The sequence below is a fragment of the Bombus bifarius genome, unplaced genomic scaffold (assembly GCF_011952205.1).
Source record: "Bombus bifarius isolate JDL3187 unplaced genomic scaffold, Bbif_JDL3187 scf7180000007977, whole genome shotgun sequence".
Lineage (NCBI taxonomy): Eukaryota > Metazoa > Arthropoda > Insecta > Hymenoptera > Apidae > Bombus > Bombus bifarius.
Window position 1 is genome coordinate 1,525,034 of NW_022884362.1, and position 16,596 is coordinate 1,541,629.

General features: G+C 32.2%; 1 protein-coding gene across 2 annotated transcripts in view; it reads left to right on the forward strand.

Moving 5' to 3' along the window:
• LOC117204160 (proline dehydrogenase 1, mitochondrial) overlaps positions 1-15,509 on the forward strand; it is a 41,627-nt gene extending 26,118 nt beyond the window's left edge. The window contains exons 3-12 of one of the 2 annotated variants that reach the window (XM_033441313.1): positions 2,796-3,004; positions 5,614-5,795; positions 8,738-8,802; positions 9,240-9,424; positions 9,701-9,875; positions 10,290-10,400; positions 10,482-10,613; positions 11,154-11,353; positions 12,165-12,253; positions 12,604-12,809. In XM_033441313.1, coding sequence (XP_033297204.1) covers positions 2,796-3,004; positions 5,614-5,795; positions 8,738-8,802; positions 9,240-9,424; positions 9,701-9,875; positions 10,290-10,400; positions 10,482-10,613; positions 11,154-11,353; positions 12,165-12,253; positions 12,604-12,809 — 1,554 coding nt within the window. Of the gene's footprint in view, positions 1-2,795; positions 3,005-5,613; positions 5,796-8,737; positions 8,803-9,239; positions 9,425-9,700; positions 9,876-10,289; positions 10,401-10,481; positions 10,614-11,153; positions 11,354-12,164; positions 12,254-12,603 lie in introns of both variants that reach the window. The other variant, XM_033441314.1, reaches the window with a different exon arrangement.
• The last annotated feature ends 1,087 nt before the right edge of the window (positions 15,510-16,596 follow it).

Sequence of the window (16,596 nt, forward strand, 5' to 3'; positions counted from 1 at the left end):
GATTTTTTGATCACGATATATGTACATTTTGATTTTCGTGCAATCGAAGATTAGAATAAAGTGCAACGTTCCGTGTATCGATCCACTGGTCGAAAATTATTTCACGCTTGCCGACTACCTAATAGCCGGATACCACTTTGATCCGACCTATGACCCGTTCATTCTTCGTTTTCATTTATACAAGCCGAAATTAAGCCTTACAAATTAAACGTAAGAAGAAAGATGCAACTTGCGTAACTTTCTAATTACATCGTTGAACCTTGAGCTTATCAAAATATACAAGCTAGAGATTCGCATAATTTACATACCGCTTGGGAAAGGCTCCAGATTTCTTTCCTCGTTGAAAAAGGACGTACATCGAGTTCCATCAACGTCTTAAAACGACCGCTACTCGCACGATTCCCGAACCTACTGGCCGTAATAATAATTTTTGCGGTAATTGAACGAGCCGAGACGCGAATTTTTATTCCGAAAGCGACCACAATGGGGTAATCATAGTGGATTATATGTATATTCATAATGTGATTTCATATGGCCATTACGTAACGACTGAACAACGTTTTATAGCGAGCTATGGAGTGTATTATAAAGTTTGCTTTTTATAATAAAAATCTCAATATCTGTCTAAAGTTGTATCGTAAAATTAAGATTCTAACTTTCAATGCAGTTACATTTTTTATTCGTTTTAATATCAGAATGAAAGGAAAGTTTTAAAAAAGTATGAATTCTATAAAATTTCACAATGAACGACTTTGCTACTGTTCCATGATCTTGTTCCTTTCGAAGAACAATTCGAATTATCGAATTTATCGTTACATTCTCTATTTCACGTTTAAAATCTTTTTGGCTGTATTTGCTTTCGCAACTCTATCCGCGCATTCGTAAAACGAAATAACAAATTTATCGGTACAATGCAGAAGCAAAACGCGTGCACTGCTGTTTCACATGGCAAACCGGATCAGCAGGCTTTTTTTTTTTTTTTTTTTTTTTAAGCAAATAAAAACCTGACGGAAAGTATTTCTGTTTTTCGGTTTAATTAAATTTATTACATTTTACAATCTTTTTCGCACATCTAGCGATTCGTTTGTAACATCAAATTTTAGTCCTCTGTGTTTTTTTTATTATTTCTATAAAAATTCTCTGTTATACGAATCGATCGTTCTATCGGCAAAATATTAAATCAAGAGTTTGGAAAGTAAATACTACACGCCGTACGATAACGAGCAAAGATATTAGCAGAGACCAGATGTCTCTATAAAAATCCAGTGAAACTGCACAACTTACGATTTATTCTTTTACCGTCGTCCAGCAACTATAAAACGAGAACAGATAATAAAGGACACAACGTTGAAATCTTTTCCTTGAATTAAAAAAGAAAACAATTTCAACCGGTCAAATGCTACGTATATAATAGCAGGAAGGTAAAAAATGCTACAGTTTATTGCTTCCTAGGTATTCGTCTTTGTCAAGTAAAAGTCAAATCAAGTATAATAAAAGATTATATTTAACTACAATGAATTTGAGACTTTTGGTCAGCTAGGTCGAGCAAATACCTCAATTTTTCCACCAGGTTCGACCAGATTCGCAAGTAATAAAGTCACAAAGCACGTTGGGTCTCGACTAACGTACTAATTTCCAGAAAATATTCTCTACAGCTTCCTAGTCATGTCCTAGTCAAAAGGCAGCTACTGATTACTTAAGGGGGAGGGGGGTAAAGTTAATTCGTACAAAATAAGGCATGTTTTTATGAATTATTTGTGACGACACAGTTAAAATCTCTTTATTAAAAGCAATAGTACATTAAAGTATGACATTCGAAGAATATTGTATAAAATTTTCACGGAGTAAATATTAAAATATACGGCAATGGCAGCAATCGTTCGGACGTGTCTCGGAAAAAAGTAGAATTGCTCATAACTTGGTGCTGGATCATCTGAAATCGAAAAATCAAAGTTCATTCGTAGGGTAACAGTTTCCCCCAGGTAACGCTGGGAGGGTTTTTCGAAATTTCAATTTTTCACTTTTTTGGAACACTTTAAAGGGAAAATTGGCCGCAAATTTTCGCAAAATCGGCTAATTTTCCCTTCAAAATGTTCCAAAAAGGTGAAAAATTGAAATTTCGAAAAACCCTCCCAGCGTTACCCGGGGAAAACTGTTACCTAACGAATGAACTTTGATTTTTTATTTCAGATGATCCAGCACCAAGTTATCAGGGGCACCGCAATTCTACCTTTTTTTCCGAGACACTTCCGAACAATTGCTGCCATTGCCGTATTTTTTAATATTTCTCCGTGAAAATTTTATACAATATTTTTCGAACGTCATACTTTAATGTACCATGGGTTTTAATAAAGAGAGTTTAACTGTGTCGCCACAAATAATTCATAAAAACATACCTCATTTTGTACGAATTAACCTTACCCCCTCTTAAAATATTTCGATGGACTTTGGTAGACTGGACGGAATGCGCGTAATAGGGAGAAATAAATAAAAGATCCAAAGTGGACCATCCGTTCGTAATCTTCGTTAGAAATAAGTTTCTGCTTACGTTCTATTTGCACAAATAACCGCGGTCTCTTTGTAACACATAACTTTGTATCACGCTATTACGCTTTGTCAACAACTTATCGGACTAATAAGGACAGTATTATGTATAAGGACAGTGTTACGGTGGATGTTGAGGTGGAGTTAAAAATTATACATAGATTCTCAATTACACGAATTAATCGGAGTGGAAAACTTGATCGATATTTCATTAATATCTTTGTTAATGTACGTGTTAAATTTCGTTTCAGTTAATGAAATTATCCAAGCAACTACTTGGCGAGAAACTTTTCACGAAGCTTATGAAGGCTACATTTTACGGTCACTTTGTCGCCGGCGAAGACGAGGTGCAGATCACTCCTGTCCTGAATAGGTTGCGGCAATTTGGTGTAAAACCCATTCTTGATTATTCCGTTGAAGAGGATATTTCTCAAGAGGAAGCAGAACGACGTGAATTACAGTACGTATGATAACGATAAATCTTTTGCTTCATAAAACTTTTTTTTTTTTTTTTTTTTGGAAAAATCGAGCTCGTTAGCTCCGCCCCTTACGCATCGCCAGGGGCATGCGAGGTACGCATCGCAGTGTTATAAATCTGTGCACATTCATGCTTGGCGTTCATCCACAATTTCATCGAATTATACACTTTGTACTTGTTTATCCAAGAAACCGGTAAACCTGTCTATTTGTTTAATATAAAATTTCTAATAGAATTTCACGTCGTATAATAATATTATTGAATAATTACTAGGAAAATTGATATAGAAATTACGTATTAAATATGAATACATAAGAGGAGGAGGATCGATATCTCGACGACTTAGTTGTTTAGATTTAGTTGTTTACATTCACAATTTGTCCGATTTGGACATTTGGTAGAATTTTTTGGCTGTTTGATTATCACGTGGGTGGCTACCCCCAGCGGGGTACCATCTTCGTGTTTGTTAGGATATATCCTTTATGATTGTATCCTTTATGAACTGTAGGTTTCCTGAAATTTTACCTACATATACGCGGTATCCTTAACACGTAGCTAAAACTCGAAGAAATTCCTAGGAAACTCATTTTCTCGAAGAAATACGAACGAGAAATACCTTGAGAAAAAGATGATAAATGAAGGCTCAATGGAGAAGTTGTAAACGAAGACTTGTTAGAAAAATTGTAAATGAAAACTTAACGGAAAAATTGTTGGCAAGAACCGAGTAGAAAAATTGAAAAAGTTTTCTGATAAAAGATAAACCGATTAATAGAGTAAATTGCGTCGGAAGCTTTAATTACAACATTCTTTTTATATTTACAAAGTACGTAAAAATTTCATAATAATTCGACTATTTGGATAGAAAATACACTCGAAAAAGATGATAAATGAAGGCTCAATGGAGAAGTTGTAAACGAAGGCTTGTTAGAAAAATTGTAAATGAAAACTTAACGGAAAAATTGTTGGCAAGAACCGAGTAGAAAAATTGAAAAAGTTTTCTGATAAAAGATAAACCGATTAATAGAGTAAATTGCGTCGGAAGCTTTAATTACAAAATTCTTTTTATATTTACAAAGTACGTAAAAATTTCATAATAATTCGATTATTTGGATAGAAAATACACTCGAAAAAGATGATAAATGAAGGCTCAATGGAGAAGTTGTAAACGAAAGCTTATTAGAAAAATTGTAAATGAAAACTTAACGGACAAATTGTTGGCAAGAACCGAGTAGAAAAATTGAAAAAGTTTTCTGATAAAAGATAAACCGATTAATAGAGTAAATTGCGTCGGAAACTTTAATTACAAAATTCTTTTCATACTGACAAAGTACGTAAAAATTTCATGTGCTGTTTACGAACTGCTAACGAGCCGAACAGTTTTCGATAAGAGAGCAAATCAGTAGAAAATTAATCGTCGAAGAATTGTATCGAGTTTAAGAACAAGTTTAAAAATTAACATAGAATTTCACAGAGACGAACTTGTAACTCGATGTCAAACGCAGCGTACGTTTGTAACTGCGGAGGATCTTAAGGGGTATTCTGGTCTAGAAATTTGAAAAAAATCGAAAAATTTTTCTTTTCATATTTCCAAAGTTTACACATTCAAGAATATGCCTTTAAAAGGATTGTTCAAAATTTCAATTATTTTACGTGTTACAGCCATTTTTGTGACGCGGTATCTGACCGGAAGAAATGAATAATAGACGGTAGACGTTGTCCGAGTAAATTTGTCTTTAACTTTAACTTTAACTAAACTTTAAACGCGTTTTTCTCGAAACTACTTTTGTCGAGTTGGCGTGCACGATATCTCAAGTTCTAACGAACCGATTTATTTTAAATTTGGTCTGAATATTTCTTATATACTCCTCTATCGTCCGGATCACGCTCAGCCCAAAGTCTTTAATATTACTATTTTTTAAACGTTCGGAATCGTCAAAAGAACGTGCGAAATAAGAAATTTTTTTTCAAACGGCCGTCATTTCGCGAAAAAATGTTGTATTGACTTTTCCAAGGTTCAGACGATAGAGGCATCCATACTAATTAAGAATCCGTTCGCATTTTTCGTCTCGGATGACCAGAAGGGTTGATATCATGCGCGCCACGACACCCCATTTTTTTGGCACCACTCACTTTGCCAGCTCGTAACTTTTTAAGTATTGAGTTTTTTTTTCAGTGAATTTTTTTACGTAATCTCGAAATATCAATAAACAAATGCTAAAAAGAAGGATAGCAAAATTATTCTTTGTTTCGCTTGTACAGAGCTTCGAAAATCGCCCGAAATTCATGCCTCTAGACCAGAATACCCCCTTAAGATCAGCTGTGATTTTCAGCTGCTTCGTCGTTGTGCTGCCACAAACGAAATTTACTACGTACGCACTGTAACGATTAAGAAAGAATTTCGAATAATTTACAAGCGTATAAAACGATACTACCTAAAAATCGTTGACGTGTGGGCAAAATTTTCGTTGGCGCTACTCGGGACGCGTGCCACGCCATGGTTCGCCATGCCGGGCCAAGCTCTTTGCTCGAAAAGCTTCTCAATTACAAATGAAAGTGGAATATAACGTAACGTGAACGATCTCAATTTACAGGAGTTCCGTGTCGGAAGCTGGAGACGAGAAAACGGAAGGTCCCTTGAAGAAGTACCATGTGGCAAAACCATTCGCGGATCGTCGATACAAAGTATCCTCGGCGAGAACGTACTTTTACCTTAACGAAGCTAGTTGCGAACGAAACATGGATATATTTATCAAATGCCTCGAGTCTGTAGCCGGTGAGTGGGTTATCAGAATAAAAGTCTTGTAACTCCTTCGCAATTTTCAATGGGCTACGCGTCTCGCTACTTGCGTGTCGTTTGTGCGATAATATGTAGAATCGATTATTTATTTATGCTACTTTGTTAACGAGTTATGAGTTTATCTCGTATCTCTTCCACTGTTATATCGCTCTTTGAAAAACTCTGTTGTTCCAGACAGCTCGATGTGGCTTTTATCCTTCTTATCATTCTTTGGTTCCATTACGATGCGCTATCGTTTCGAATCGATAGAGCGAATCAAGATGTATATTTTTCATGATTTTAATAAATAGTCGGATAACGTCTTCTCGTGCTCATAACTCGCGATAGTAAACTTTGACGTTACGAAACGCTCGTTACAAAAAAGAATACCTCGCGTCGCAATATGCGAAATGTCGCTTACGCGATGCTGTGGACCAGATACTCGCATTTAATAATAAAATATCGGTTTCATCGCGTTTCGTTTCGGGACAAGATAAGATTTCGTGGTTGATTCGTTGATGTAAAAGCGCCATGAACGATAAAATATAGTATACGCTATGTTTTTGTAAAGAAATGCAACTACGAGCGTAACTGTAGGAACTAGGAACTTAGGAACCAAGAAAGACGTAGAATATGTTGTCCAAAGCAATCGATGAGTAATATTCGATGGTATGTAAACACCGGAGAATGGAAATAAAATATTTGATCTATGGCATCGCGTAAACGATACTGCGATGCAAGATATCTTCGTTCATAATATTGCATAATCGACGCAATACGGATACGTATCTCGTCCAAACTCGCGAAAGAAATCTAGAACTAAAAATAGCCGTGTAAACGATTATTCGTCCAAAGCGACATTTCTTTTTTTTTTTTTCAATTTTCCTCACACGTGTTTCCGATTTTCCAAGATCGATCGCTCGAATTAACTCACGTTATAAATTCTCCAGCTTATCGGGAATTCGTAAATCATTGTTCGATTTAAAGAATTGGGCGTAAAATATCGAACGTTCCACGTTTGGTAATTCAGGAAAGAAAAATCATATGACTAATAAGAACGTATGACGTAGCTTTCCAAATTTGAAAATAAGCCTCTGATCGATGGCAAGTACTTAAATATTGAAAGACGGTCGGTTTTATCGCGTAATTCGAGCGAACCGTTGTTGCTTACTTTTCTAATAGTTTTCTTGTACCACGAGAAAGACTGGTTTATGTAATAGTGTAACGTTATTATGTACATATAATGTTAGTAGTATCAGTAGTAGTACGTACGCTACTATGTAAGCATAACTTTTGCCATAGAGCTAGCATTATTGGGCGACTGGGAACCGTAACAATTTGGAACCAGATTACTTGATTTAGGAATTTTTAATTTAATTTTTATTATCAATCTCTATCACGGAGATTGTAAACTATAAAATAAAATTGATGCTTCTAATGAGACTGCTTTGTAACGAAGAGATTCCACGTCGTAGAGGTCTCGTTACTAACATGTCGTTAAGTAAACTTTTTAATTTATATCTTCAAATAAATTGTAAATTTTTGGATAAATTTTTCGATTAATCCCTCGCTTTGCCGCGGATTACGTGGTTTAGAAAATTCTGATTAAACTAACATAAAAATTAGTTTTCGCTTCGCGTTGGAAATTTAGATCAATGAAATTCTTTAAAATTTAATATTATAACCTGGAGAACTTTCAGCGACGGAATTCAGAAATTCAGCAAGAAGATAAGACCTTGAAAACGAATTCCACCTATAAATAAAGATCTCTAGAGAATCTTTTATTCAGTCATGCAACCAAACAACGTGACATAACGGTGTTTCGTTTCGCTCAAAAGATTTTCTATTTATTCGAATAACGAAGTCTCCCTTTGGATAGAGATAATTGGATTATTTGCATGCTAGAATAGAAACTGCATAAATCTACGTCATTTCTGTTTTTTGTTTTTTTTTTTCTTTAAATTGCAAATTGGTCATTTAGAAAATAACTGTCCAGTATTTTTCCAATATATAAAATTATTTAATGCATTCAGGATCGAATTTTCTTCCCTTTAATTATTAATAGTGAAAACTAATATTTTCTGATGTTTTTGCGAAGGAAAAATAATATGGAACAAGAACGAAACAAATATCAGCGTATGTAGGAAAGTCTACAGATGTAAACAGGAATTAAATATCTTTTATAGTTACGCTTTTATAGTATAGTTTGTTTAAATTTAGGTAATATGAATTTTTATCAAAATGGAATTTCTCAAAAGATAGACGCGCCGAAGAAAAACCTGTGCATTTGCGAATTCGTAGTTAGTACCAGAAACGTTATAAGAAAAGTATAGTAGCGATCGGAACGCTGACTGATCCTTGGACAATGTTATTAGCACAATTTTTGGTTAATCAGAAAACTAACAACATGTAGAAACGTTACATAAAAAAATGCCTGCTTCTGCTAGCATAAGAAACAATAATGGTTTTTGTACTGCGTCAGTGATGAATATGACGAATGCGACATAATCTTTCAATTATTCCAAAATACTTAAAATTTCAACCTTGTGATGTTCACATTGGAAAACACTGATTTAGATTAAAATACGATATTCTTTTTAATATTTTACTTGTTAAAAATATTTCAAACATTATATATTCCACAAATATAAAAAAATTATCATTCTGTTTCTTCTGGCCATTTTAGTATAAACGTTAAAGTTTAGTTAAAAATAATAACGTTTAACGTTTTACAGGGTCAAATGAAAGCCCTGAGTTTGAAAATCCTTGAATTCCAAGTTTCCACTGTGATTGAGACTAATGAAATTGGTAAGAAGAACAAGTCCTATCTCTCCTTCCATATTTTATCCTTTGTCTGTCTTTCCTGAAAGACCCATCTTCTTACTATCAACTTTAATACTTACATTTGTTCTAATTGTTATTTATTTATTTTTGTACAGCTGCTTCGATGGGTGTTGGCTTCACCGCTATTAAATTAACTGCTCTTGGCCGTCCACAACTTTTGGTAAGTGAATATTCTTAAATGAAGTATTAAACAATTTAAGAAATAATTTTTTACGATCGTTTAAACATTAATTGATTAAACTATCGACTGAGCGAATATTTGTATTTCTATAAGTATTTCTGATAGTTTTACGATATTTTTCTCTTTTATTTTAATTTTTCTTATTCCAATATACTACTAATATTTAAACAATAAAGAGGATATAGTAGCTTCTATATATTAATATTTGAGATAAAGTATAATCTTTGAACAATAATCGAATTTGTCTATCTTATACATATGTGTAGCATAAACTAGTAAGTAAGTAAGTAAAGTATTTATTATACCAATACATAGTATAAGTCTAATAATAATTCAATAATCTATAAAATATGTAAAAAAGATTCATAACACATATCTGCAGTTATATAAATAGTTATATGTTTTGTTATTTATAGCTCCAATTGTCGGAAGTAATTATGCGTGCACGACAATACATGTCGGATGTAGTTGGTGGTGAAGGCGCTGTTTTAACTCATCATGCTACGGCTGATGATTTTATGAAAAAGTTCGAAGAGGCTCACATCAAAGACGAAGCGCCAGTACAAAAGTTTCTGGAAAAAATTCAATCAGATAAAGAAGGGTAATAATTCATGAAAATCTATCATTGGTTACAAAAACATTTTAATCGATTACTATTTTTCCCTCTTCTTCTTACTTCCAATTCTAACTTTTTATTAACTTTTCCAATAAGTTATAATTTTTTCTCCTTATTTTCTTTCTATTGCCTATTCTATCTTTGCCTGCCTTCTTTATTTAGTAATAACACTTTGCACACATTTTACAATTTTTTTTGTTTTATGTATACATTGATATTTTCCCATTAGTATAAAATTAAGAAATTCATTTCTCCCTACAGTGTTATCCACTTGTTCCCATGGAGTGGCATTCTGGATGAGAACTACGAGCTGAGCGAAACGTTCCAAGTTCCAGACATTAAAACGGGAAAGATGGTGAGGCTTATGTCGCAGCTCACGTCCAAGGAAGAAGAAATGTTCAGAAACATGATAAGACGTCTGAATAACATTGTCTCGGTATGAATACTTACAAATGAAAACAACTAAAGAATGCAGGGTGTCCCGTATAATTGGCTATATTTTTGGAATAATTAATAATAGAAAAATGTACTTTGAGGCAAAATTCAATGATTTTTAAGTCATTATTGCATGTATGTTCTCATAAGTATGGTTTCATATAAAATGTGAAGTGGTCAATTAATCATGATCTTATATCTTGCAAGATATTTGCAAGATAACGGTCCAAAAAATTGGTAAAATTTATTTGGAAGTAGTTAAAAGCTATATACTAACTTTGGCATAAGACACCCTGTGTTCAATAAAATGGAAAGCTCCCGATACTTCCATTATTTATTATAGAAAATACAATGAGGAGATTTAGAAGAGTTTAGTTTTCGTTAGCAAAGATAGAATTGCTAACTTTCATTACAGGTGGCCGATAAATTAGACGTACGTATAATGATAGACGCCGAACAAACGTATTTCCAACCTGCGATATCGCGGTTAACGTTGGAGATGATGCGCAAGTACAATACACATAAGGTAAACGTTTTGCTTCCGTAAATGAGATATTATCACTTAGTAAATTTTCAGTGGTCTAAACCCAAATGGTCTACTCCCTAGGCCGTGGTGTTCAACACATACCAGACATACTTGCAAGAAGCTTTTAATGAAGTGAAGACGGATCTGGAACAAGCTGAACGTCAGAATTTCTACTTCGGTGCTAAACTCGTCCGTGGCGCTTACATTGAACAGGTAATCCTTCATTGAGTGATTTACACCGACAATTTTGCAGCTGACAATTTTTTCTGCGTACAATTACTGTATAAGATAGAAAAATTAAATTCAATTGCCGCAAGATTTACTGGGACAACGGTACAAACCAGGACGATTTGTTTTAAAGTATTATTTCTCTAATTAATTAATATTTAAAATTTGTGTTATGATTTATAAATTTTATTTTATAAAATTATAATTTATTTTTTGAAAAAAAAAACACGTTGAAAGCTATACAGTGATTTACGAAAGTATTTAAACGCTTGTAGAAATTAAATTGTCGTGTACTGTAAATAGTAAATTTTGTGTTTTCAATTTCTTGAACAGTAATTTTTGCAGGTCCAATAAAACTTACAAATGGTAATGTATTTATCTATGTGTGAATATATATGACAGAAACATAATCAATTGTAACTTAGGAAAAGACGTAATTTTAAATCAGTGATTGTGAGTAGGTTAAAGTGACTGTATTGTACTGATTAAAAACTTGGGATAAATTTCTTGAAATTATAAATGTAGGAAAGGGCCAGAGCAGCAGCAATGGGTTACCCTGATCCAACGAATCCTTCATTCGAAGCTACAACCGAGTCTTATCATAGGACTCTAATGGAGTGCTTAAGGCGAATGAAACAGTACAAAGACAAAGGAGAGGATCCAAAGAAAATTGGTATTATGGTTGCATCTCACAATGAGGATACAGTACGTTTCGCAATAGAAAAGTACGTATTACAGAATATTTTCTATGAATTTCTAAAATATACAGTATATGTTTGATTTAAATATATACACACACAATTATTTTCATTCAACTTCCAATGTCTTTTAATAGCTTGAATAATAATTACATACATTATCATTCATAAGTATTTGAACACCTGGTCCAATTTGATCAAAGGGTTGATATCTCTATTGTACATATTGTCATAGTTATGATTGAAGAACATTTCTCTGCTTTCTAGACTCTACTTCTATTGTTCTACTATTGTTCTTTAACTTTCGTCATAACGGGGACCAAATGCTCTGCTAAACTTAAACTGAAACAAGGAACATATCTACATTGCTCAAGTTTCGTATTTCGCTAATAGATCGCTAATAGATCGCTAATAGATCGCTAATAGTTCGCTAATAGATAGTTGTCGCTTCATAAAATCTGTATAAACTTTTAAGTTGTGCTTAAAGACACATATTTCAATCGCTCTAATATTCCGACATTGAAATCATTTAACTCAGGTATTACCGCAGGATAGCAATTTTCATCCATTTTCGATTATATATATTGCTTTTCTGTCTATATTATATAAATACTATCTATTGCCTTTATCAATATTTAATAACTATATATGCAGTTCCCTAAGATGAGATTAAAGGCCAAAATTAGATTAGAGTTTCACTTGCAATATATTTTGTTTATTAGCAATAATTAGACATAAATAATAGACATAATTAGACATAAATTGGACATACTATTTATTATGTAATTATTTAGGCTACTATTATTTATTAAGGTATTTTAAATATGTTATAAAATAGAATGAAGGAGATAGGAATCTCACCGGAGGATAAGGTGATTTGTTTCGGCCAATTGTTCGGAATGTGCGACTACATAACATTCCCACTCGGTACGTATCTTTATTTCTTCTGTACTTAATGGACTGTCGATATTTATACATTCATTGAAAATGTTTAAGGCATAATAGCGTACAGAATGCATATAATATGCAAAAATATGTAACATGTCTAAAGTATAATCTTTATATAATGGGTATCGACTCTACTTATAATATTTAAAAATTGAAACAAATGTTTGCTTACGTTATATATTTCCAATTGTATCCATAAAAGTATGAATTTATATAAAAATCTGCAGTCTTTAATAATAAAGATTTAAGAAAGCTTTTCTAACTCTCCAGAATAAAATATTATTAATATTATAAATTTTAAATGTTTAATAATAAAACTTAAATTTTAGGTCAGTCTGGATACTCAGCATACAAATATATCCCTTACGGTCCAGTGAAGGAAGTATTACCATATTTGTCTCGGCGTGCACAAGAGAACCGAGGCATACTTAAGAAAATCAAGAAAGAGAAACGCCTGCTGTTGTCCGAAATTATGAGGCGTCTCGTGACTGGGAAGATATTTTACAAACCGAAGGGAAATTATACTCCCGTCTGAGCAGCTGGTCGTTTTATTTGCACAGACAGATTTTAAATATCAAATTTAAGTAGTGATTGTAAATTATTCAAAAGAAAAAAAAAGACTTTTGTGGTATGCAGAACAAACGCACGCGCGTGAGAGTGACTGGAAGAAATATGCAGTGTTATTCATTATACAAAATTGCCTTAGTGTGAGTACTATCAAGTGCAAAACTGCTCAATATCGCACCATATGGTAGAACTATGTTCATTGCTCGTTATGTTTATATTAATTGAAAGAAGAAGGCTCTTCTCAACGACGCGTTATTACTTTTATAAATAGGGAGCACATTTTACGCTTTATTAATAAATATCATGTTCAATATCACATAATCGTGTATATGTTATATTGAATATGTACATTTTTAATAATGATTTTTTTATAAAAAAAGCAAAACACAAATTGAGAAAGATACTTGAGATATTAGTATCGAACAATCTCATTTGTAAAGACCTTTAATATTTGCTTTTTTTATAAGTTTCTACAGAGTAGTTTTTAAAGCTCAATCGATAAATTGCAAACCGAAACAAGATATGTCTTTTTTGCCTGAAACATATTATAGTCCTGTATTTTATATTTTATTTAAGAATCTCGTAGTGCGTGTGTGCACGATTATTTATAGCGAATGTGTTTGAATATATGTTGACATACATTATTATTCATTTGATGTTACATATATACATATATATGTACGATTCTCCATATGAAAGTATAGAACAATCATCAAATGAAAATAATATAGCATGTGCTGTATTTAATTAAGTTAAAATACTCGCGTGGGATAAACATTCGCTACTATATAGTTCCGTAATATTTTATGCGTAGTTACCAGGAACCAGGATATTACCAAAGTTGCTAGCATTGGCAAATTACGAGTCATAAATGTTTTCTATTTGATCACAAAGTGTTTGTACATTATTTAGAAAAAAATAGCTCCCGTAATTTGTTAATAAGTAAATATTTGGAAATATTTGGCGAGATTTTGTTAAGTTTCTGGTACGAATGAACAATGATGTAAGAGCCATTTTATTTGTGCAATTACTACGCATGTTGAAAGAAAGTTAAGTGATATTGGGCCGAAATAGCGATGAACTGCGGAACTTGGAATTGAAGCAAAATATATAAATAATTAATGACGTTGTATAAGTTTTTAATTCGTTATGGTTCAGCCTAATATTACTTTTCTCAGCAGACGAGATAATAATATTCATGAACATTGATATAGCTTATACACAATTCTTAATCAACTTTCTTTTTAAGAAAACTAAATACCAAGAAAGCTTTATAATTTATAAACAATAAATTTTTGTCGAGTTTCAATTCATTGTTTTACATGTCAAATGACGAATCCTGTGCTTTCGCTCAGTTCGAATTTATTTATAAAAAAGAACGTATAATAGCGTTCGCACAAATTGAGTAGTAAATTTTTTTGTTCCATAAAATTTCAACGTTCGAACGAAACATAATCGTCGCTAGCAATGAAAATAATTCGACATGTGGTGGATAATTTTCCACGCAGTTGAATAACACTTCAATATTTCCTCATCAGTATTTTTTTGTAGAGATCAAAATAGTATGTTTTTGCCCTGTAGCATCTCCTTTTTGCTAAACTTTACGTCTGTTTTCAACAGATCCTATCTCTCATTTTTATGATATATACGAACGTACAATTTTTCATGATCTCTTGTGTTCATTACGCTTGTGTCGTAATTGCGTTCGAAACTGTGTATATGTAGTCTGTATTTTCCAAACATTTAAGAGAAGTATTATGTTTTGTAGGACAGTTATTTCTTTAAGGTGTGACAGTTCTTTTAATTGAGATTAAGCAAAAAGTCTCGAAGAAACCATGTTATATTTACACACCTAAGAGGAAGAAATTGAATTGATGAATAAAGGGGCATTGTTAAAGTTATACATGCTATAGCTAAATGTTTTTATGTGGCTAATGGTATGTTGGATGAGAGTGACTTAGGTATAATTCTATTTGTTATATTTTAGTGTTCGACTGTCACGTCGATACATTAATTAATTTCTATATGTCTCGTGATGATGACAATAATTTAGATAGTTAATGTTATTAAAGAAACTTGTATGCTATAAGTATAAAGCTATAATGTCACGATGGGTCGCATTTGTCATCACCATTGAAGTAGAATTTATACGGGGCAATGACACGAGACTAATAAAAGGGATGAGTAGTGAAGAAAGTGAAGATATAGTTATTATCCTCGTGTGTGATACATATTACACGAGTCAATACATAATTATACGAAGTAACGTTCATTACCAAGGATATGCATTCTACTGCCAGAACGAACTTATAAAAAATACTTTCTCTTGGCTGAATATTATGAAAAATACCTACCTGTGTGTGTGAATAATATATTTATGATGAAAGTAATACAATATAGTGTTTACTATGTCGTTTTTAACAGTCAATGTTGTTAGCATCTATTTATGTGTAGCTCACATAAATGTAATCTAAAAAGCAGAAATAATATTCTCTCTAATAATGTTCTTATGCAATTTACCTTCATTCGGAGAGAGACTTTATTACATACATATACGTATGTGTATATAAATCGAAATTTTGTTTTGGGATTATAAGCCTGTCAAAGAAGAAGATTGATTAAAACATCGATCGATATAAAATAAGATAATATTTATTATTTCACGAAATACAGTTAATATATGCCTCTCCAGTACCATTTCTAAATCCATGCTTGTATACTAGGACAGGATACATTTCGCTTCCATTTGTTTTCTTCTATTATAGTATTCACCGTAACATAAGTTCGGTTCAAATATTTAGGAATTCTTATTTGAATCAAAATGAGCAAATTTATTGCTAAAGATTTTTATATTGAATTTCTCACTGGTTTTGGAAGTAGCGTTTCTTGTCCTAGTCTTTGCAACAATTAACAAATCTCTTTCCTTTGTATTTTTTCAACACTTTCCAAAGTGTTCTTTTGTTCTAATATCTCTGCTTATACGGATTCTTAATTAATTATATAATTTATTTCAAGATTGCAAAATATATCGGTATACATACAAATATGATACTATTATATGAATTAATTTGGTTATGTTTTGGTTTGAATGCGTTATGCATGAATTAATACAAATTATCAGTCATACAATCGGAAATTATGGCAACAAGAAAAGCGACTTTGCGCTTGAAAATCTTTCATGGTAAACTTACAAATAGTCCGGCTATTCGTGTCTCTTCTTAATTTTATAAATTATGAAATATTCTCATATAAATACCTATCTGCTAAATTACCATCAAACATGTGTCGATGTTTTACTTTTGTAACAATTATTCAAGATAACATGTGTTAATTTGTATTTAAAGTTCCTCTCATATATCAATATTACAATGTCCTTAGTTTAAAATTTATCAATAAAATGCAACTCTGTATTATTTCATGGAATTATACAAGTTATAGCTTTTATACAGAAAAGATACCTATAAGAAGCGTAACTAAATGTACATTCATGATATGGTGAATACGTTGAAAGATAACGTGGTAAAAAATACGATAAATATCGAGCATTTTACGTATTACACTTATTTGGTCGTTATGTACAGGACAGAATGGATCACGTGTGCTACAATTTCATCCTTTCAAATATAATTAGCGAAGTAACAAATAACATTTTTATAATACAGAAAAATAGGAGAAATTTTGTATGTTGGAAAAAGGTTTCATTAACATTTATCTTTTTAATGTTATTAATTAATTAATTATTGACTTAGGATTAT